This window comes from Electrona antarctica, assembly GCF_951216825.1.
Source record: "Electrona antarctica genome assembly, chromosome: 6".
NCBI lineage: Eukaryota > Metazoa > Chordata > Actinopteri > Myctophiformes > Myctophidae > Electrona > Electrona antarctica.
Window position 1 is genome coordinate 34,493,133 of NC_136811.1, and position 21,862 is coordinate 34,514,994.

The 21,862-nt window shown below is 43.9% G+C and overlaps 1 protein-coding gene across 1 annotated transcript in view; it reads right to left on the reverse strand.

Annotated features, from left to right (window-relative positions):
* rftn1b (raftlin, lipid raft linker 1b) overlaps positions 1-21,862 on the reverse strand; it is a gene marked incomplete at its 3' end in the record, with an annotated part of 282,384 nt that overhangs the window by 51,167 nt on the left and 209,355 nt on the right. Inside the window, exons 7-8 of the mRNA XM_079503732.1 lie at positions 10,455-10,632; positions 1,524-1,638 (exon numbers count right to left, since the gene is read on the reverse strand). Coding sequence (XP_079359858.1) covers positions 1,524-1,638; positions 10,455-10,632 — 293 coding nt within the window. The remainder of the gene's footprint in view (positions 1-1,523; positions 1,639-10,454; positions 10,633-21,862) is intronic.

A 21,862-nucleotide genomic window follows, 5' to 3' on the forward strand; every position in this document is an offset into this window, starting at 1 on the left:
TTTAAGGCATCAGGAGAGTAAGCCTCAGCTGTGCAACACTGCACGTGAACAAAAACACCATCACGTCGACTGCTATCATTGCTGAAATTGTGATTGCCACAGAGAGTGAAAACTTCAGGCCGCTGCCAGTGTTCACTGAAAGACACTGTAGGCAATTATGCAAAACCGTGTAAGCCCTTTTTAGAGGGCAAGAAACCTCTCAGGGAAAAAATGTAAAAAATGAAAAAAGACCCAGTGTTGCTCCACATTTCAGAAAGTGAGGGGGACACACTATACCGTAATACCATTGTTTAATTCATATTTCAAATGTATTTGGAAGGGTTGTTTTTGTTTCTACAGTAGGGAGTTGTCTCTTTGAACCCAGTTTTACCACTTGTAAGGCAGCATAGTTAATCATTTCAAAGCGTTCTGTTTTAGTTTTTGTGGCGGCAGTGGCTCAGTAGGTAGAGCTTGGAAGGTTCCCAGTTCAATCCAGTGTCCTTGAGCAAGACACTGAACCCCTAATTGCTTCCGATGAGCAGGTTGGTGACTTGCATGGTTTCCTCTGCCATCCCTCCGTATGAATGTGTGTGTGAAAGGGTGAATGTAAACACTCTATGTAAAGTGCCTTGGATAAAGGTGCTATATAAATGCACCATTTATATATAAATATATAAATGTCATTCCATTCAACCAGTCAGAACAGACACACCTGTGTCTCATCTGCTGATTAACCTCAATATATGCTCCGTCGCACGACGGTGTCGGAAAGCGAAAATAGCCGACCTACAAGCTCACGACGCGTCGCGGATGCAACGCGTCGTGAGCTTGTAGGTCGGCTATTTTCGGCCCTGCGATGCTGTCATGCGACAGCGTGAATCGGCCTTCACTGCCCTGCTTCTGAGTAGAGTTTGTGCCATTTCTCCAGCATTCTTTGTCTCTTCTCCGTTGCCTGCTTCATTTATTCTGCCAGTGGGTCTGATCTAGGAGTTAAAGGGGAAAACCACCCATTTTCAACATTTTACTATGTCATTAATATACCTTAGAGCTGTTGTGTGGAAATAATAAAAAAGTCCCCCCGATTCTGTGTTTCCTAGAACTGTAAGTATGAAAAAAATCATTAACATGGTGAAACGCATCTTGATGACATCATCAAGATGTGTTTCACCATGTTAATGATTTTTTTCAGATCTCTAGTTCTAGGAAACACAGAATCGGGGGGACTTTTTATTATTTCCACACAACAGCTCTAAGGTATATTAATGACATAGTAAAATGTTGAAAATGAGTGGAATGCCCCTTTAACTGAAATTATTGACCTCTGCCTGTGTACATTCACCCGTTCTGTTTTAGCCTACTGTTCATTCTACAGTAGAACTACTCTAAATATTAACACTCAGGATTTTACAGTGTGGTACGTTTAATTAGTTGCAGGCTATAACTTTCAAAAGAAAAATAAATCTCCAAATTGAAAATAAGTCACTTTTGGGTGAACTACTCCTTTAAGTGGTTAAATCATTAATCACAATTATTTGCAAGCCTACCTTCTTGACGTAGCCCTGGATGTGCTCTGGCGTGGGCACCTGGTCAGCAGACAGACATTCTTCAAGCTGCAGCCGGTAGGGAGCACTGACAGGCTGGCTCCCGCTCCTCTCCACCCTGTAGGCATCACAGTGAGTGTCAGGCCAGCCCACATGCCAGCAACACATGCACTAGGCGCTGGGCAAAGGTTCATGGATATATCGCCATTTTTAATGCCACAATATTAAAATCTAATCGCAAAGTTCAGAATCGATTTTCTTCTATTTATTTATGTATTTATTTGTTTGTATTTATTATTTCATGTCAGAAAGACTGACTGACGTTAACTGGCTGCATTGAAGTGTATGATTGAACTTGTCATGGTCTATATTGTTTAGAATTGTTTTAAAATGTTCTAATATAATGAAAGCCAATGAAGTAACTTGGGAAAAAATTGCAATAAATTGCAATATCGGATCGAATCGCAATATATTTAAGAATCTCAATATAAATCGAATCGGCACCCTAGGTATTGATAGCGTATCAAACTGGGATCGTCCCACCCCTAGCACTCACGCACACGCGCACACGCACGCACGCACACACGCACACACGCACACATGCACACACGCACACACACACACACACACACACACACACACACACACACACACAGCACACACACACAGCACACACAGCACATGCAAGGAGGGTACACAACTACACGTGCCACTCGCATGCACACGATCTGTCATCTAAAAATATGACAAGAAACCAACCTGAAATGGAGACCACCATTTCGCAGACAATACAAATACATCTCACAACGGTAAACTCGGCTGAACATAATCGTATTACTTTGTATCCAGTAGCATTGTTAATGTCACTGTTGGCCTGTGTGCAACACAACACAACACTCAAGAGAGACAAAGATAAGCATGGAGAGAGGCATATGGGGAACAGAGCATGGCGAGAAATTCAATGCAAATCTCATCTTGTCCCACCCCACCTCTCCCTCTGAGGCCATATCAGTATTTTGAGCGGGGAGAATCTATTTTTATGGTGCTGTATTTTTCTATTTTGTCCTCTGGAGGAAATCCCTAAGCTAGCCCTGAGGAGACTAATGCTTCAGCTTCCATCTCCCGCCTTCTCATCCTGTTGACAACGCAGACGAGATCCACACTCCCTTCCTCACTGTGCTACAGTGCCTGTGTTGGTATACGTGCGTGCACTGCATGCGCATGTGTTTATTTGTGAACACAAAGGTTATATGTATGATGACCAGCGTGAGCTCAGGATTACATGGACTCTTGCTGCGCGCGCGCACGTGTGTGTGTGTGAGTGGCTGAGTACACGTGCGTCCGTGCATGTATGTGTAGGCCCTGTGAATAAAAGTGCTATTCTTGCTTCTGATCTCATGCCATAAGGATCTCTACCAGGGCACAAGCGCATCCCCGTGTGTGGCCCATGCATATGTGCATATGCATACGCCGGTACCGCTTTTTGCTTGACATTCAGCATTATCACATTAAGTGCGGGCATGGCTGTCTCTGTGGGACTTCACAGCACAGCTGTGGGACAGCTGCGGGAGTCACCCTTGCTGCCCAAAGAACACACCATCATCAACAGTCGCTATGCAACGGTCTCTGACACCCGCTGCCCACCGCGGTATCGCTGTCACAGCAGACAGCTCTCAAACTGGGCCGGGTGTAATAAAACATGCAGCTCAGACACGTTTATGACAGCCCACTGAGAAGTTGCTCTGCTTTTTTATTCCATTTTTTTACGCCGTCGTAAGATTCAAAGGCACAGCAGTGGAACCCTGGAGGCACTGTCACAAAATGTGTGTTTTCCCCTATTGACTGTGACATAAATCACAACGAACCAGATAGGCTGCTAGACTCTCTCTCCCGGAGAAGAAACCGTGAGAGAGAGGGATACAGAGAGAGAGCGATAACCCCATACAGTAGTTATTCCACTAGGCGAGATGATTCAGAGAACATCAGAGGTAGAGGAGTAGTAGTGACTGTGAGTGAGTGAGTGAGTGAGTGAGTGAGTGAGTGAGTGAGTGAGTGAGTGACTGACTGACTGACTGACTGACTGACTGACTGACTGACTGACTGACTGACTGACTGACTGACTGACTGACTGACTGACTGACTGACCTGAGGGACAAGGCAAGAAGAGCTTTCTATGCCATCAAAAGAAACATTAAGTTAAACATCCCAATACAAATCTGGCTAAAGATACTAGATTCTGTTATAGAACCCATTTCCCTCTATGGTTGCGAAGTCTGGGGCCCGCTTGCCAATCAAGAACCGGAAAAATGGAATAAACACCAAATTGAAACTCTGCATGCAGAATTCTGCAAATCCAACACCAAATAACACATGCAGAGCAGAATTAGGACGATACGCACTAATTATCAAAACCCAAAAGAGAGCATTGAAATTCTATAAACACCTAAAGGAAAGTGAACCGGACACGCTCCACAAAAAGGCCCTCAGCCCCTCACACACAGTGAATCCCTGGAAAGATGTCCCCTCAGCCAGCTAGTTCTGGGACTAACACAAGCACAACCACCAGACAGAAAACAAACGGGACTACACCAAATCATAAGAAAACAAAAAGAAAGCTACAGTATCTCACACACTGGAAAAGATCTACTCAAAACCAGAGCGAAATGGAATGCTATTTAGCTCTAAACAGAGTAGCAGAATACTTGAGCACAGTAACTGACCCAAAACTAAGGAAAACATTAACTCGATATAGACTCAGTGAACACAGTCTTGCGATTGAGAAAGGCCGCCATAGGCAGACCTGGCTCCCAAGAGAAGACAGACTGTGCACCCATACTGCACACAAAACGAGGTAGAGACTGAGCTACACTTCCTAACCGTCTGCCCACTGTACCAGGACATCAGAGACATATACTTTCCACAGATTACAATCACCCAATGACAGTTTGAAAACATGACTAATGACAAAAAACTCCCATATCTGTTGGGTGAAGTACAACAATGTGCAAACTGCTCATGTGAGCTGCTGTGACAGGAGAAGGATGTCAAATGGAATACTTATACAAGCACCTTAAGGAATACAGTTTAAAGTAAAAGTATAAAGCTAACGTCTCCTATATGGATGTATATTCTTTTTATAGTTTCACAAGATAGTATTACCCAAAGTGTTAATGTAACAGTGAGAGAGAGAGTGAGTGAGTGAGTGAGTGAGTGAGTGAGTGAGTGAGTGAGTGAGTGAGTGAGTGAGTGAGTGAGTGAGTGAGTGAGTGAGTGAGTGAGTGAGCGACACATATTGAGAATGAGAGTGAGAGAGAGAGAGAGAGAGAGAGCGAGAGAGAGAGAGAGATAGAGAGACTGCACTCTGCTCTGAAGGCCTGGGTCTTATTTTCAGAGATACCACCACAGTCCGTCTTCACTGTGTGAAACAGTGCCTCTTCATGCAGCCCACGGTGCCTCAGGCTGTCAGCCTCCGGGGCCTCATGCGGTTAGACTGAGTGTCAAACACCTGCATGCCTTCCTGCAGCGTCCCCCTGGGTATCCACACCTGTCAGACCACCCACGGGCTGCCCACAGCCAAGTCACACAGCTCTGCCATGGTTTCAGCCTTGAACACCTTGTTTTGGACTAATTATTCCCGCTGCAGCTGACAGTTCAGACGGTAACTAATTGCATATTACCTGTTAATGGCTTTCTTTGGGATCTGTATGTGTTGCAGCTGCTACGTCATTTGTAAACGGCTGGCTTGCAATTATGCCGTGTTCACTGAAGCGTGTCAAAGCACCGCATTGGCGTATTATCGCTCTTCCTTGGCGGATATTACACAGCAAAAAAAGAATTAAACAAGAGAAGTCCATGTCAACAAATCACTCAGCCCTAAAGAAAAAAAACATCCTCTTTGCCTTTAAACAAGAAAATAAAAAATACATGCACGTTTAGGGCCTGAGATACTTTCATGTGTTTTAAATTAGTTATAACATTTTCTTGTAATATCAATATGGCAACACCTTTGTCAAATGAGCCAAACTGCACAAGTTATCTCTTTTTTATTCAGTGTCATGATTGTACAACTGAGTTCCTTCCTGTTAGACACCTCAGCCACCAATGACTCATCTATTGCTATGACGACCACTCAGTCAGGGAGCACCTGAACCCACAGTTAGCAATCTCTCACTGTGAGGCTTTAATAATATAGCACATCCCTCCTAATGGCAGATGTTCACGTGGTCATGAATAATTTCACCAGAGCAAATCACTTCTCTAATGGTTTCCGGTCTCCTCTCCCATGCACCCCCCCCCCCCCCCCCCCCCTCTCTATCTCTCTCTGTCTGCACCTTCCTCTCTTCTTTTTCTCTTACGCCTCCTCTCTGTCTGTTTATCTTCCTCTATTATTTCTCTCTTCCACTCTTCACACCATTCTTTTTGCCCTTCTCTTCCTCTTACCTCTCTCTCACTTTGACTCTTTCTACTTCTCTCCGTCACCGTCTCTCTCCACCCCATTGCTTTCTCGCTCCGTCTCTCTCAGCCGGAGAACATGCGAGCGCCACACAATTACCCGATAATGATGAATATATCCCATCAGACATTGCCTGCTGAACTGCAACCCTATTCCGGCGCAACTAAATTGAACATTGCAAAATCTGACAGTTGACATTTCAAAATTTCAAATGGTCCAATCCATTCTGCCTGCATTTTCCCCTCTACAATACCTCTGGGAAGTTACAGGGGGGTGGGTGACTAATTGTGGTTGGGGTATCTGAACTTATAGGCTCACTTAACCACATACGTTGGGCAGGTGTCAGGGTCTTAACGTTTACAAATGGCACAGTGTGCCACAAATGGCATGCACACGGACTCCCGTGTAGTCCCAGCAGGTACCGTGTATAGCTCCTGCCATCATGTGCCATGTCACCCTGCTGTAGTCGAGCACCCTGTTCATTGAGCCTTTTCAGGGCTGAGTCTAATGCTGTGTAGCCTGTAGAGAGTTGACTGGGACTCAGTCCAGAGACATTGTGTGCATACTAAACACAGATGCCTATCCAGCTGCTAGGCAGCGCTTAGCACATTTCTCCTCCTCTCCCCCGCTCTCCCTTTCCCTCTCTTCTCATGTCTCTTTCTTTTTCTGGTTGTCTACTGCCAAAAAATGTAAAAACAAACAAACACAAAAACAGGTTGAACAGGATGCTTTGGGTGTGTGTGGTTAGGGGAAGCGAGCAATGAATAAGTGCATGCTGTTGTGATTTTATCCCAGCCATTTCTCCTGCTTCTCCATCTCTTCTGCGTTTGATTCCTGCACTTTCCCTCCCCTTTTGCTTCCTGGGAGTGGGACTGACAGGGGAGCAGGAGGGGGGGGAGCAGGAGGGGCAGACGCTCCCCTGTCTGCTTGATTTCCCCTGTCTGCTTGATTTCTCTTTCCCTCCCGGTGGAGATTTGGAATCCCCAAGGCTGGTGCTGATGTTAGCAGCTGTCTCCAAGGTGACAGACACGGGATAGAAATCTGGCGACAGCTTTGGTCAGGGCCATTCAAGAATGGCAGGCTCCTCTGCCCCCTTTCATTCTCTCTCTCTCTCTCTCTCTCTCTCTCTCTCTCTCTCTCTCTCTCTCTGTTTCTCACTCTCCATCTCCTTACACCCCCAGCTGTGATCTCCCATTCCCCTCTCTCAACCTTCTATCACCCACAGGCTGTCTTTTTCTCTAGGGTGAGGCTAGCACATTCACAGAAAGATCCAGTACCCGTTCATCCGTGTAACCTTTTCATACAGAATTGATTGATTGAATATTTTATCAGAAATGCATGCAAACACTTCTAAAAGGATAACACAAAAAAAGTGCTGTAGACTTGTTTCCATTGAGGACCTAAAATCAATATTTCTGTTGTCCGGTTTGGTGTGTATATAGGCTGAAGCTAAGGGCATTTGTTTGCATACATGGGTTTTTATGCATGAGGAAAGTGAGTGTTCAAGTGTTCTATAAAAGAGCACAGGAGGAGATTAGTAATCGGTGCAATGTCCAGTGAGGAAAGGCTGTTACTTGAATGACAACTTCTAATGAATCTCAACGATCTGACCCTCGCAAATGCTGCCGGCTGCTCTGTTCCTCGATAGACCACAAGCACAATCAGTAGACTACAGTATATGTCCGTGTGTGTGTCCGTGTGTCCGTCCGTCCTTCCGTCCGTCTGTTACCAGCTAATCTACGGCACCGTTAACCCGGTCGATGCCAAACTTTGCACACACACTCCCTGGATGCCAACGATGAACCTCTGCCCCGCATTTTCCAGAACGGCCTGTTATAGCACCACCATGAGGCAGCTTTTCACATTTTTTACCTAAAACTGCACCGATCTGCATGAAACGTTGCATGCACACTCCCTAGAGGCCAAGGACAAACCTTTGACCTGCATTTTCCGCATCTGCCTTTTATAGCGCCACCAGGAGGCCGACTCCGACTCCACAAATCGTTACACAATATCGCTATGGTCATGTGTTCAAGTCGGATCTGTCCGATATTTCATATTCCATCCTAATTGGCTATAATTGGTTTTCACAGTTTGCAAGATTGCCCCGTTTTGAACAAAACCCTCAAATCATGAACGCAGCATGCAATTTACGTGAAATCTTTCACACATTTTCTTACTAGGCTGAGGAATATATCCCACCCTTTTCACATTGGCCTGTTATAGCGCCACCAACAGGTTGATTGGGACTGGGGACTGGGTAATTAGGCTTGATTTAGTTGTGACAGTAGACAAACTTGCAAGCTCACAACGTGTTACACTGCAATGCACTGTGAGCTTGTAGATCGGCTCTTTAGGTGCGTGAGACCTGCGTGCCACGTATAAATCAGGCACGTGACATCCTCAGCAAGAAAAGTCAAAGTCACGTCCAAATGAAAAACAACACTGGTCTAACGAGATGTTTTCACAAGACTGTGTAATATAGGCAGATTACCCTAAATATTTTGGGATTTACATTCCAGACTTACAATATCATTAGATGGAAAAACATTGTTATGTTTCCTAATAAATCTGCAGATCTTCTCCCCATCAAATTAAAATACTGTACATTAAGTCAAAAGATCCAACGAGACTGAGATTGGATGGTTGTACTACTGCCCTGTAGTCAAATAATAATTTCAAACTATTTGATACTCCACCTGGAGCATACAGTAACAGGAATGGAGGGGAGATTCTCCTAATCCCCAATAAAGTGAAGAATTTGCCATAATTGTTTGTCTAAACTCAGAATTCCGGCATTAATTTGAGAGGAATCCAAGGTGAATTCCTTGTCCAGGGAGTCTGGGGATTTACAGCCTGGCTTCACTGCCCAACCCCCAGGACTCTTTCTCTGTCTGTCTCTCTCTCTCTCTCTCTCTGTCTCTCTCTCTGTCTCTCTCTCTCTCTCTCTCTCTCTCTCTCTCTCTCTCTCTCTCTCTCTCTCTCTCTCAGTCAACAAATCTCTTGTAAACTGGCCTAAATGGGAAACAGCCCAGCCAGAGCTGAGAAAGATCTGGTCAATGGTGCTTCAGTCTCCTCACAGCTGCCAGCTCACCTAACGATGGTTTCCAAACATTTTATTTCACTTGCACTTTCATGATATTTTAGAAGATAAAACAGCATTTTTTGCAGATAGCAGCCATAGCTGACCGGCAGCTCCAGGCAACATGCATGCTCTACTACTCTCCACTGCCCTTCAATCACCCTTGCGTGAGTCCCCATGGCTCTCTGCCCCTGATACGAGCTGACGACTACCCTCACAGCCCCCAGGAGAGAGGGGCCTGGGCGATGGCCTGGAGGGCAGATGAAGGGGCAGCAGTGAGTTTGGGCCATGCAGCACTTTGTGGTTGGGGCATCCAGAGGGCTGGAGATAAGGGACTGATTGTTGCTGACTCACAGCCAAATTGATGCTGACCATATGTCAGTTTGCCTCAAACAAAGGCCCAAAGGTTGTAAGGCCCTCACACTAAAGCAAAGCAAATATTTGACTGCCAGGGTGAGGGTTAAGGGTATATGCATGGGGGCGCATATGTTGGTCCGACGTACTAACAGTCCGACATGCAACAGTCGTGGCCGGTTAAGACTCACCTGTGGCTCCCGACATACGTTGCTGGTTAAAACTCACCCGTGGCTTCCCTAGCTGTGTGGTTAGGGTTAGGTTAGCTAACCCAACCCAACCCTACCCGGTAGGGTATCAGACTAATGCCTGTCGGACTGTTAGTACGTCGGACCAAACACATGCACCCATTTACTGTACATGTGTCAACTCTAAGGAACCGATTCTCTGTAAAAGAAACAGACTGCCAATAATCATAATGCAGCTTCACCACAGAACACCTCATTGTGCAGCTTTGTTAAACTGCACACATACAGTAGTAACTTAACATCGATAGAAAAAGATTGATCAGGGTTGATCATGCCGGTATTAGACTCGTGGCCTCTAGATTGAGTGCAGTCTCCAATAACTACATTACCAAATGCAGTTTTTTCCCAAGTTCCTGGCAGGAAATAACTAAATGTTCTGTTACTGTAGCGCTGTAAGTATTGTGAGCCTCCCCTATATATAGGAGGGGTTTTGCACAGTGCTGACTGCTTGGCATGATTCCAAGGAAGTCAGGAAGGCAAAGGGCTGAGTCACATTTTGGGTATGTTGCTAGGCAACGACATATAAATGGGGGTTTCTGTTGCAGTGGGATCAGACATAAAATATACAATCAATGACCAACCATTCAAGAGAATACAACTGTAAATATGTGAATGAGTAAAGACAAGATACACAGGATAGAAGGAAATACATATTGTACTTTTCTGGAAATGGGGAGGTAACTTAATTGTTGGAAATCACATATTCTCATACCAGTCTGAAGTAGAGTACACAAAAAAATACACAAATGATTGAAACAGCAACAGATGATATGATGCAGTATAGTAGGTGTAGCTACCCGTCGTTGAGTTGGACCAGTATGGCCCGGTAGAGCTGGTGCTGGGGGCTGTTGGACTCTGGTCCACAGGGATGGATGAACGGGTGAACTGCAGCCAGGATGAAGCCCTGCTGATACAGCTCCTGCAACTGGCCAGGAAGCTCCCGCACCGAGGACAGACGCAGGGTGGATGTCCCACCTGTGGGAGACAAAGGAGAAGGACGCCACATAAGACTTCTACGCATTCATTCAAATCAGTGCTCATTTAACTTTGAGTTATTTGTTTACATGCTCAGAGTTATAAATGTTTAAATTAAAACGTGTACTAATCAGAAATAAAATAATAAACAAAGGTGGTTTGGACACTAAATCTTAAGTGTTAATTTAACTCTGAAAGTGAGAGTGGATATATAAATATGCATGTTACGTATGTATGTATGTATGTATGTATGTATGTATGTAAATATGTATGTATGTATGTATGTATGTATTTGGTTAAAATGGGTAAGGTTTTAAAAAGGGAAAAGCATGCTCTGTTGCACTGGCCTAAAAGTGGGTCCTTAAAAACTGCTTCAACTTCTGAGATTTTGTTTGGTTCATTAGCCACCAGATGGCATACCTTATAAGGTCCACCAAAAGCCATGGATTCTATGTATGTATGTATGTATGTATGTATGTATGTATGTATGTATGTATGTATGTATTTTACTTTACTTTATCCAATGTTTATAGATTTTTGTGAACAAAACATACACACAATGGCCACTGGTTCTCAACCAGTGGTCCACGGACCACTGGTTGAGAACCAGTGGCCTGCCCTACACCCTCCCACCCTAAGACCAACCAGTAGGGGACAACACACAACCAGTGGCCTGCCCTACACCCTCCCACCCTAAGACCAACCAGTAGGGGACAACAGGGCCAGAGACAAGGCATAGTAGGAGGACTTGGGAATTGAAAAGGGGGATAAAAGTACAGTAACTGAAATAAGTTGTGTAAGTGGAGTTGGCTGGGGGAAAAAGCTCTGTCTCAGCACTCTCCTCTCCCCCAGCCCCAGCCCCGTGGGGGATGAGCCATGGAAAACTAGCTGAAGACAGCCAACAGTAACGCTGTGGGAGCAGCCAGCTGTGTTACAACAAGCCACACACCGCTTCTGTCAGCGAATGGCAGCCAATCAGAACGTATGCTAATCAGAACGAGGGAATGAGGGAGGAATAGAGCAAGCGCGAGAGAAAGATAGAGAGAGAGAGTGTGAGAGAGACTGGTAGAGAGAGAGAGAGACATGGTAGAGATTCGATCGAAAGCAGAGTGGATAGAAAGATCGATAGCAAGACTGAGAGGGAGACAGCCAAAGTAGAGAAGAGAGAGAGAGAGAGAGAGAGAGAGAGAGAGAGAGAGAGAGAGAGAGAGAGATTGGGAGAAAGAGAGAGACAGGGGAAGGGACAGAGGGGGGTAGTGAGAGTAGAAAGACACAGTGAATTGAGAGTGAAAGGGCAAACACAACCAAGCCAGCGTCTGGCCCTGGATGCCTGGCGGCTGGGCACCCAGCAGTCCTCGCTGTGAGGCGACATTTACCGCGGGCCAAACAGCTGGGCTGTGTGGGAGAGTGCCAGGACAAAGAACTGGATGGAGAACAAGAGAAGAGTAGGGGAGAGTAGGCAGAGACGGAGGAGGGCGGCATGCGGAGGAGGAGCGGGGGGATAGGGAAGGAGGGCGAGCAATAGGGGAGGGAAGGAGAGGTCTGCTAGTCTGTACGAGCTGTCACAAGACGTGGGAAATGCCACTACAGCTAATTGGAGTCAATGGGACTATACAAGAGAGAAGACCTCAGGTCCATGGGAACAGTCAATGTTGGGAGTTCAATGACAGGTCAGAGAGAGAGGGTGAGTATTGTGGTAGACTAGACTAGAGCATGGAGAAGATGCCACCGGCTCCCTATAGTGTTTAGCACAATTATGCTAAAAAGGGACGTGATCAATTAGGTCAGCACTACTCGCTAAAAATGTAATCAGTCACATATGCAGTTCATAAAATTGCAAATAATAATTCACACGTTGGCTTAGCAGAGCACTGTATTGTTATTAGATTCTGTAACCTTTGAGTGTATCTATGAAACAGTTAATGTACAATGTACTGTATAAAGAGGCATTATTTTAACATGTGTGTCACTTGAACCCACATCAAACACACATGTCGTCCCGCCATTTTGCAAGGCTGAAACATAATAGCATCATGGTGTGCCTTCTGCGTGTTACCGAACATCATCAGCACAGTGCCAATCAGAAAGCAGTCCCTGTGATGTGGATTCAATGAGAGTCTCAAGTCTCTCTCGCGGGCATAATTCAATTCCAGAAGTTCATTGTGAAACCACTAAAGAAGCAAGCAGCAGAAGAAGGAGAAGGAGGAAGAAGAAACACATATACTGTACTGTCCCCTCAGGGCCAGTGAGTGCTCGGATAAAAATACCCCCCGAATTTCTCAATCACACTCTGTCCTACTGCTCCACAATGCTGGAGCTTTAGAAGTTAAAAGGCATGGAGGAATTAACACAAAGAACTAGGCCGCCATCGCAAATGGGTGAAACATATTCAGGGTCTTTTTATTCCCCATGCTCGCTTTCTCCCCCTCTGTCCAATCCCTCACTCAGCCAATTCCGTCTGTGTTTGGAGAAAGGAATCAATCCGTCTGTGATCTGTGATCTTAGTTGGGTGCTGCATGACCACCCGGTGATTTCCTCATAAATGAAACCTACAATTTACAATTTAGGCATTTATCAGACACTCTTAACGAAACCTCTGCTTGCTCTTCAGCCTCAGCCTCTCTGAACGGCTCTACAGAGATGAGCAAATATAGAATGGTTTCTATAATACGGTAAAGAAAACACCCGACGGCAACTTCTTAAGTTCGGTTTAATCGTTGTGTGAGCTCCTAATAATCCCATCCAAGGGCTTTTAAATACACAGGCATATGCATTTATTTATCAGACCAACTTCTATTCATCAGGCTGTCCCAGGGCAAAACGTAGCCTGGCGCCAAGGTCTAAATCTCATGCCGTAGTAATAATGTTTACTTGATGCCAAAATCGTATTATCTAAGGAAAATGGCTTTGTTTGGGTAGATAAGTGGAAATTAGTGGCTGTTTGACAACCGTATGGATGTCTAGAATCAATGTTGATGTTTAATATGGTGAATGTTGTGTGTGTTAATTGGAGAGGTCATAGTTGGTCAGGCAGGCAATTTGGTTAACCTTAAACCTTATACAGCATAGCACTGATAGCGGCAGCCAATTACTTTTCTTCCACATTGTGTTTACCTTGGAAGAAAATTCTCATATATCAACAGAGACAAACCCAAACTCACAGGAACAAATCACTCTGTGACAAATAATGAGGGGGAAAAGGCTTCTGGCTGACAAACTGTTTTTCTAGAAAATTGTGTTAGCACAGAGCCACCAAACACATGCTACCATTTATCATGGACAAGAAAACATTACCTGCCAATGTATAAGAGGGACTAATGCATCTCCTGGTTGTTCATGCAGAATTACTCCAGGTTAGAGTTCAGAATGCATTATGGTGCAAGAATATTTATATATCAGTATATCAAAGACCGTAAAGGAAAAAGATGTCCGCACATAGCTGTAGCTTTGCAAATATGTTTACTGTGCAATAATCAGGTACACTGACTTTTATCTGTGGAACCAAGTGAAACTAAATGTAATGTCTATTGTCTACAATTCCAAGTGCTGCTTGTCAGGGTGGGGGTTCCCCAGTTCATATAGGATTATTTTGGGGCGTCGCGGCCTGAAAAGTTTGGGAACCCTTGGGCTATAGGCAAGGTAGGTAAGGCTAGGTTCAACCATTTACCCCACAGACAAAAAAAAGCAATAAGCCTGGGGTTCGCCTGACCCGTCTCATCTCCCATGTCTCTCTGCTGTCTCTGCCCTTAGTTTCCTGTCTCTTTACACTGACCTATCCAAAATAAAGCATAACATTTTGGAATACAGAGTACAGGAGTACAGGAGTAATTGTTTCTCTGTACAGGAGTACAGAAACAATTACATTTCTCTCACTCATTTCTTACACATAAACTCTTACTTGAATCCTCATGCAACAGCATGCACCCTGAAAGTTTAAAAACGGATAGGAAACCTATGCGAACATCCTGCAAGGGTCCACAATCTAGTCAGCACTTAAAGACTTAAAGAACCATACCAGTGTTTTGGTAACACTTCAGGATAACTATAAGACAGAGTGGAGTAACACAGTAGAGTTGCAGCAGAATGTGGTAAAGCATTAAAATGTAAGTGTGCAAAAGAATTTAGATGTCTGATAACATGATGGAGTTATTACTGAAAGGGGAAAACAACAGTTCTCTCATCACTATGAGCCAAGCAAATATCACCAAACGACAGAGGAAGCCGGTTCAAATCATTAGTTGCAGGAGGTAGCATACATGCTGGGTTATTTTTTACTCACTCTCAAGGTTCATGCAAATGAACTGCCCCGCGGCAGTGCATGTTGTGTTTGCCCCTATGCTCCAATCTCATAGCTTATTAATTCAATCATATTTGCTCATTTATTTTTGAAAGTGTTGGCTGATGGAGAAGCGGTATAGCCAGTATATAGGGCTAGGCTTGAGCTCAGAGGTGCTTACAAAGCAGACGGATGTTAAGAGGACCTGAGCCAGGTCCTTTCTGTGTGGACAGTGAGAGTTGCGAGGTTTGCACTTTCACAGTTGGGTAACATGCATGTCCACAGCGTGAAAGGGTAAAGGTTATGTTGGTGATAAATCTGCCTCAGGTGCAGATTGTTCAAAGGACATGCATGTACAATATGCATGCTTTATTGTACATCTTAAATGACCACACCAGTGTTTTTATATCCCATATTCCAAAGCATACCATACCATTTATTTATTTATTTTATTTTAATTTTCTACATTCCAGGAACCCACTGATTTCTATTCAGTAAATAAAAGAAGAATCACACCCATGTGAAGTGAGTGGTGCAACTCCGTGTGGGGGTTCCCGTCGGGGGGTTCCAGACCCACAGGAACGCACCCAGGGTGCCGGCCCCGGTTCCGGCGAGCCGCCCCACGTCCGAAACGGTAGAGAAATGACAGAGTTACCGTGTGGCGGTCCCTCTACTGTACCCTCTACTGTACTGTACTGGCACACCTGAAAGCATCATATATACAGTTAATACGTGCGTGTGTGTTTGTGTGTGTGTTAGGTTACACAAACAACCATGCTGTTTTCGTGCTCATACCCACCCAGACACCCAGACAGCCAGCCAGCCAGCCAGCCACCCACCCACCCACACACACACATAGCTCTGTAAGGGAGTGGTTGCACCACTCAAAAATCAACTTAAAGAAACTTGAAACTTGCTGAAATAATAGGTAATACAACACAGTGAACTTGCCTTTATTTCTCCTTCATTTCACACTTCACAAAGTTACATTATCAATGCATATTTTAAGTGTATTATTGTAGTTTTATTGATTGGAAAAACAATTGACCAATTCGATAAGACCTATCTAAACATTCATTAATACATGTTTAAGAAGTGAGCAACAAATCATTATTTAAAGTGCATTAGTAAATACATGTATTTGCCCCCGGCTCTTCCACACACACCTTGGACTCCACAGTCATCAGCAGGCACACAGACGGAGGGTCCAGTTAGCTCTGCTAGTCCAGAAGGAGAAGAGATGAATGACTGAGGAGAACGGATCCACGTTTTCGAGGCTGCCATGATGATGATGAGACCTTATTGGGATGATATTCTAAAGTTGCAACTATTCCTCATCGTAAGACAACCCACTGAGCATTTTTTGGTCTAATAGACGTCTAATATTCGTCTAACAGGCCGTCTAAAAATGGGATAAAAGACATCTAAAAATGAAAGTTTTTTAGACATCTATTCTTAGATTAGACGTCTAAACGTCTATATATAGACGGTCTATATATAGACGTTTAAACAACCGCTAATCAATGTCTAATCTAAGGATAGACGTCTAAAAAACATTCATTTTTAGACGTTTTTTATCCCATTTTTAGACGCACGTCTAATAGCCGGCTATTGCTCAGTGGGGATGTTTTACATTTGTAACTAATTCGTAACTAGTTATTATAAACTGCTTAAAAAGCTAATTCAAATACCATGCATACAGTATTCCATATAGTGTCTATATTCCGTATAGCTGTTGATTCATTAATACATAGGACCACAATGGAAACATGTTTTCTCAAAGCCTGTATCTGTTTAAGCTTAATACAAAAGTTGTACGTAAATATTAGTTTTTGTCCCATGACCTCTTTATGTTTCTAGAAAGTAAAAAACAAAGCGTTCAAGAATTCAGTGTTTCTTTCATAAAATACAGCATCTAGAACAAATAGCAAAATACTGTATGGGTAGAATTGGGTCAATGTACAAAAGAATTGTCTTTGTTGTTAGCTTTCTATTACATCCAGTATTATCATCATTATTATCTTCTTGTTGAATTGTATTGCTGTTATTAGACAAAAGAATTGTCTTTGTTGTTAGCTTTCTATTACATCCAGTATTATCATCATTATTATCTTCTTGTTGAATTGTATTGCTGTTATTAGACAAAAGAATTGTCTTTGTTGTTAGCTTTCTATTACATCCAGTATTATCATCATTATTATCTTCTTGTTGAATTGTATTGCTGTTATTAGCATAAACATATTCAGCAAATCACAAAAGTGTTCACATCAAGACTTTTAACTCCAGTTAACATTTTTCCTTTTTCAGCCAACCTCAATGTCACACATCCGCTCTGTCACACTCACTAGAGCATGGCTCTTTTAACCCAGTACACTATACGCTCACAACCTGAGCTAAATGCCGAATTGCTTTGTAGTTTTATACTCCATGCATGGCATGATTATAAAATATGCATTTGGGACAAACAGAGACAATAGCATCCATCTGCAGGCTCGCAGACCGGCTAATTTAACTCTCTGTTCAGTGTTCACGTTGTCCTTTGCGCACAGTCGCACGCGCATGGAGCATGCATGCATGCTTACACACGCATGCACGCATGCACGCACGCATATACGCATGCATGCAAGCACGGTCACACGCATATACCAGTCTCCACCAGTCGACACACATTGTGAATCTCTTGGATCAACATTATTATTATGAAGAAGAATTTTGTTCAATTTTCAAGTCCAAAATACTTGATTGCCATAACTCACGTGTACAGTCCCATGGCAGAAGTCCTGGTAAGCCATTTGGGAGAACTCAAATTCTTATTTTTATTGAACAACAGAAGTACACAAAGTGTCTATACAATGTGTGTTATCTTTGAGACATAAAATCCTCAAGGGTTCATTGTACTGTAAAAAATGTGAGTCCATCTCTACACTCTCTAACACAGAGGATTTTACTGCGTTGGTGGTGGTATTGTTGTAAAAGTGGCCCTGCCCTCTGCTGAAGTGTTCTTTTTCCCAAAGCTCTAAATGTTTGACACAATAAAAACCAAAAAAATAACAAAGGAACAAAAATACATCTCCACACCTTACAGCTAATAATTGGCCTTTTGAAGGGAACACACCTGCCATTATTTCTCCAATTAAAATGGCCATACTCTCCCCAGAACTCCTCTTCCTTAGGACCACCTGCAGACCTTTCTCAGTCTCTCCATCATTACTGTAGCTTTCAAAAAGGGAGAGAGCAGATTTGCCCATGACTCACCTGCACCACCCTCCCCACCCCATCTTCCCCTTTGCCTTTCCGCTCATAGTCTTCCTCTGCCCACTCTACATCTGAAAGAGGTTTCTCTGCGACTCATCTGCCCATTTAACCTCCCCTGTCTGCCTTTGCTCTCTACAGGGAGTCTGCTCTTCTCTTTTCTCTTGTCTCTCGATTTCTCATGCTCTTTTTGACGCTGTTCCTCTCCTGCCAGCCTGCCCTGTTCGCCTCGCCCTCCCTGCTCCACTTTTTTTTGTATCTCTCTGTGTGGCTGCTTGTCTGCGAGGAACATCTTTACATCTCCTGTCAGGGGAGAAAGGCAGACATGTGTGGACCTCTCTTCTATGTACTATTATTATGCCTGTCTGTGTCCCATTCAATTTAGTGAGATTATACAATATGAAACAATCTCTGTCTCTCTGTGTTTCCATCATTGTACAGTTTGTACATCTTTGATGTTTTTCCTCTTTGTCTCCAGTGCAGTCTAAATGTTTCTTTTTAATATTTAGTAGGGATGTAACGATACCAAAACCTCACAATACGATACTTTTGCGATAACAAATCCACGATACAATATTTATCAAGGTATCTAAAATAATACAAAAAATATTGTGCACTTATTACGGTATGCTCAGAATAGGGATGATATGGTTAAATGTGATTAATGAGATTCATTCTGCTTGTTTGACGCTTTGTGTCACTTTAGCTAGGGTCCCTTAATTAGCCCTTCACTAAATCCCACCCCAAAAAGCGATTGTCCAATGGCAATCCAAATAGTTTAGCAACGGTTGCTATGCAGGTAAAGCTTTCTTCGCTGCTAACGTGCCTATTGGACAAGGATGGGTTGGGGAGGGACTTAGGTCCTACCTAATACTTCGGTAGACTCGATGCGAATGGGCGGAGAAATTGGGATTCTTGCATATTTAATTTGCTGCGGTTTGCCTTCACACTGCGCTGTCATCCGCAGCAATTGGAAACGCAGCAGGGGGGACCTTTATCAATGTGTTCCATTCATAAACTAGCCTACACAGTGAAATCTATGGTGTTAAAATTATACTCATAACGTGCATGTGTCGTGCCGTCGGGGACTGGACCTCTCTCACTCTCTCTCTCTCTCCCCCTCGCTCTCTCTCTCACTATACGCACGCAGCCACGCACTGTTCTTTTGGACATGGAGGCACAGCACTGAGAACAGACAGCAGCGCAAAATGTTTACGAGTTTATCGAGATGAAAGTCCCTATACTCCCCTCCCCAGTCCCCACACAGTGACAGCACTCCATGTTTACGCAGTACGCACAGACAGAATATTCTGTAGGCTACACTGCAGTGTTTTTATGTGTTTCCTTAAGCAATTGATTAATGTACTCGTCCTCATTTCGACCACGTCTATCCATGGTAACGGGACATCTTTGCGCTGCGTAAAATATGCCTTCTCCGTCTCCAACTGTGTTTAGCTCCTGCACCCGCCACATTGCATTCCCACCTGCACCGAATCGTAATCAAGTGCGATTGGAAGCGAAGCGAAACCCCCGTTTTTGGTCGGAGTAGAATGCGGTTCTTTGATGCGCATTAGGATTCGAATGATGCTTCACACCTGCCAAACGAAGCGAACTTTCCGACAATGTGTAGCAGGATTCGTTTTAATCGCAGTAAAGCTTTCTGGTGTGAAGGTCACCTTAGTGAAGGGCTAATTGGTACAGAGCTGGCAGCACTAACTAAAACTAAGTTAGCTGCTAAGCTATATGGCAAGGCTATGTTGCTCAACTTGCTCAGCCAATAACAATGGGTTATGTTTAGCTAATAAATTAAGCATTAGTTCATGCATGACACGGGAGTCTTGCACACCTCAGCTGTAATTGGCTGCCAGTCTGCTGATTGCTTTCAATCTGCCACGTTTTCACACCAATCACACCTCATTCCCGAAACAAGGCAGTCCGTTTAAATACAGCTGTCTCATACATATCTCTGCTGCCGGCAAAGCTTGCCTCCACCAACCCAGCCTCCACTTTATTGTTTAGAGTCTTATAATGTTTAATACTGAATGTAACTGTTTAACTGAAATTCATGTGTGCATGACTCTAAAATAAACTGGAATTCAATGTTGTATAGCTCCATTACTAAAATGTAATGTAAAAATGCATTGATATGAAGTTTGTATGACAAGTTAATCTGATTACGTCTTGCTAAGGGCTTGCTCTTGTATACGCATCTTTTTTTTTTTGCTTCAACACTCCCTGATTTTGCTTAGCATGCTGTTTAGACAAAATTCAGGGAACATTTCCCTGTATTACATTTGTTGCAATAAATGGTTAATCTATTTGACATGAGTGTTTCTGACTGAACCAAGTGATGAGCAAGAGAGTCGCTCCAAAATGGAGCCAGGCTGTGTCACTCTCATTACTCAGCTGTTGTTAGAACAAAACAATGCAATTTTAAGCCTGAATACATGGAATACATCGTAGATCCCACGATAATATTGAGACAGAACTAGAAAATCCCTGACACTTTCTTCATCTCATCTGACTCCTGTTGCACTTTGTCAAAACCAGCAAGCGATAACACACAGGCAGACCTTCTCTTTGTGTGTCTCCGGTCCTCTGTGAAGTCCCGGGGCCAAAGCCTTTTGCTTTAATTAACCACCTATTGAGTCAATTGCAAATAGTGGTATGATAGTGGTACTCTTCACTGTTGCCTTCTCACTCACTTCCAACTCACATGCACACTCACTCGATCACTGCCTAATTACCTCACTCACTTATTCACTCAGTGACCTATTCACTCCATCACTCCATCACTCCATCAGTGAGCCAGTCAGCCTGTCACGTAATAACACACCAACACGCACGCACACTGACATCGATAATCACACAGACAGGCAATCAGTGCCATTGACACGTGATTGCAATCATTCATGGGATCATGTGCTGCACACGGAAGCGTGCACGCAGACACGCACACGCACCGTACGCACATGCACATGAGCACCCCCCCCCTATGCGTGTGCATATTCTCTGTCCCTCTATCTTTTCACCCTCTCTCTCTCTCTCTCTCTCTCTCTCTCTCTCCCTCTCTCCCTTCCTTTCATACACACACATGCATATTCTACCACATTTTCTCATTTCCCAATGGGTTCCCAGATTGCATTCTCATATACAGTAAATCACAAAGACCTTTCTCTGCTCCTGACGGGATCATACCTGCAGACAGAGGAGAGCAAAGATTTGGGAACAAGCTGGAGTTTGAAAATTGTCAAAGTCAAAGTCATGCGATTTGTCACACACGTTACCGCAGTGAAAGTTGTTCTCCACATTTGACCCATCTCTTGGAGCGGTGAGCCACAGCCAAGGAGCGGTGAGCTGCAGCCGTGCCGCGCTCTTGAATCATTTGGCAGATTAGTTGATTTGACCCCCCAATCCAACCCTTTGCTGCTGAGTGCCAAGCAGGGAGGCATTGGGTCCCATTTTTACAGTCTTTGGTATGACCCGGCCGGGGATCGAACCCCGACCTCCCAGTTTCATGGCGGGCACTCTAAAAGAGCAGCGCAAATATCAGAAATTTTAGGCATGTGTGCAACATGAGTCTGACAACTGTTTAAAGTATTGTATAGCGACAAATATCTGTACTATTACTAAAAACAATCTAAAATAAAGGGATTTAAGATCATTAAAGCTGGGCTGTGGCCTGAGTCCAGTGCATTCTGT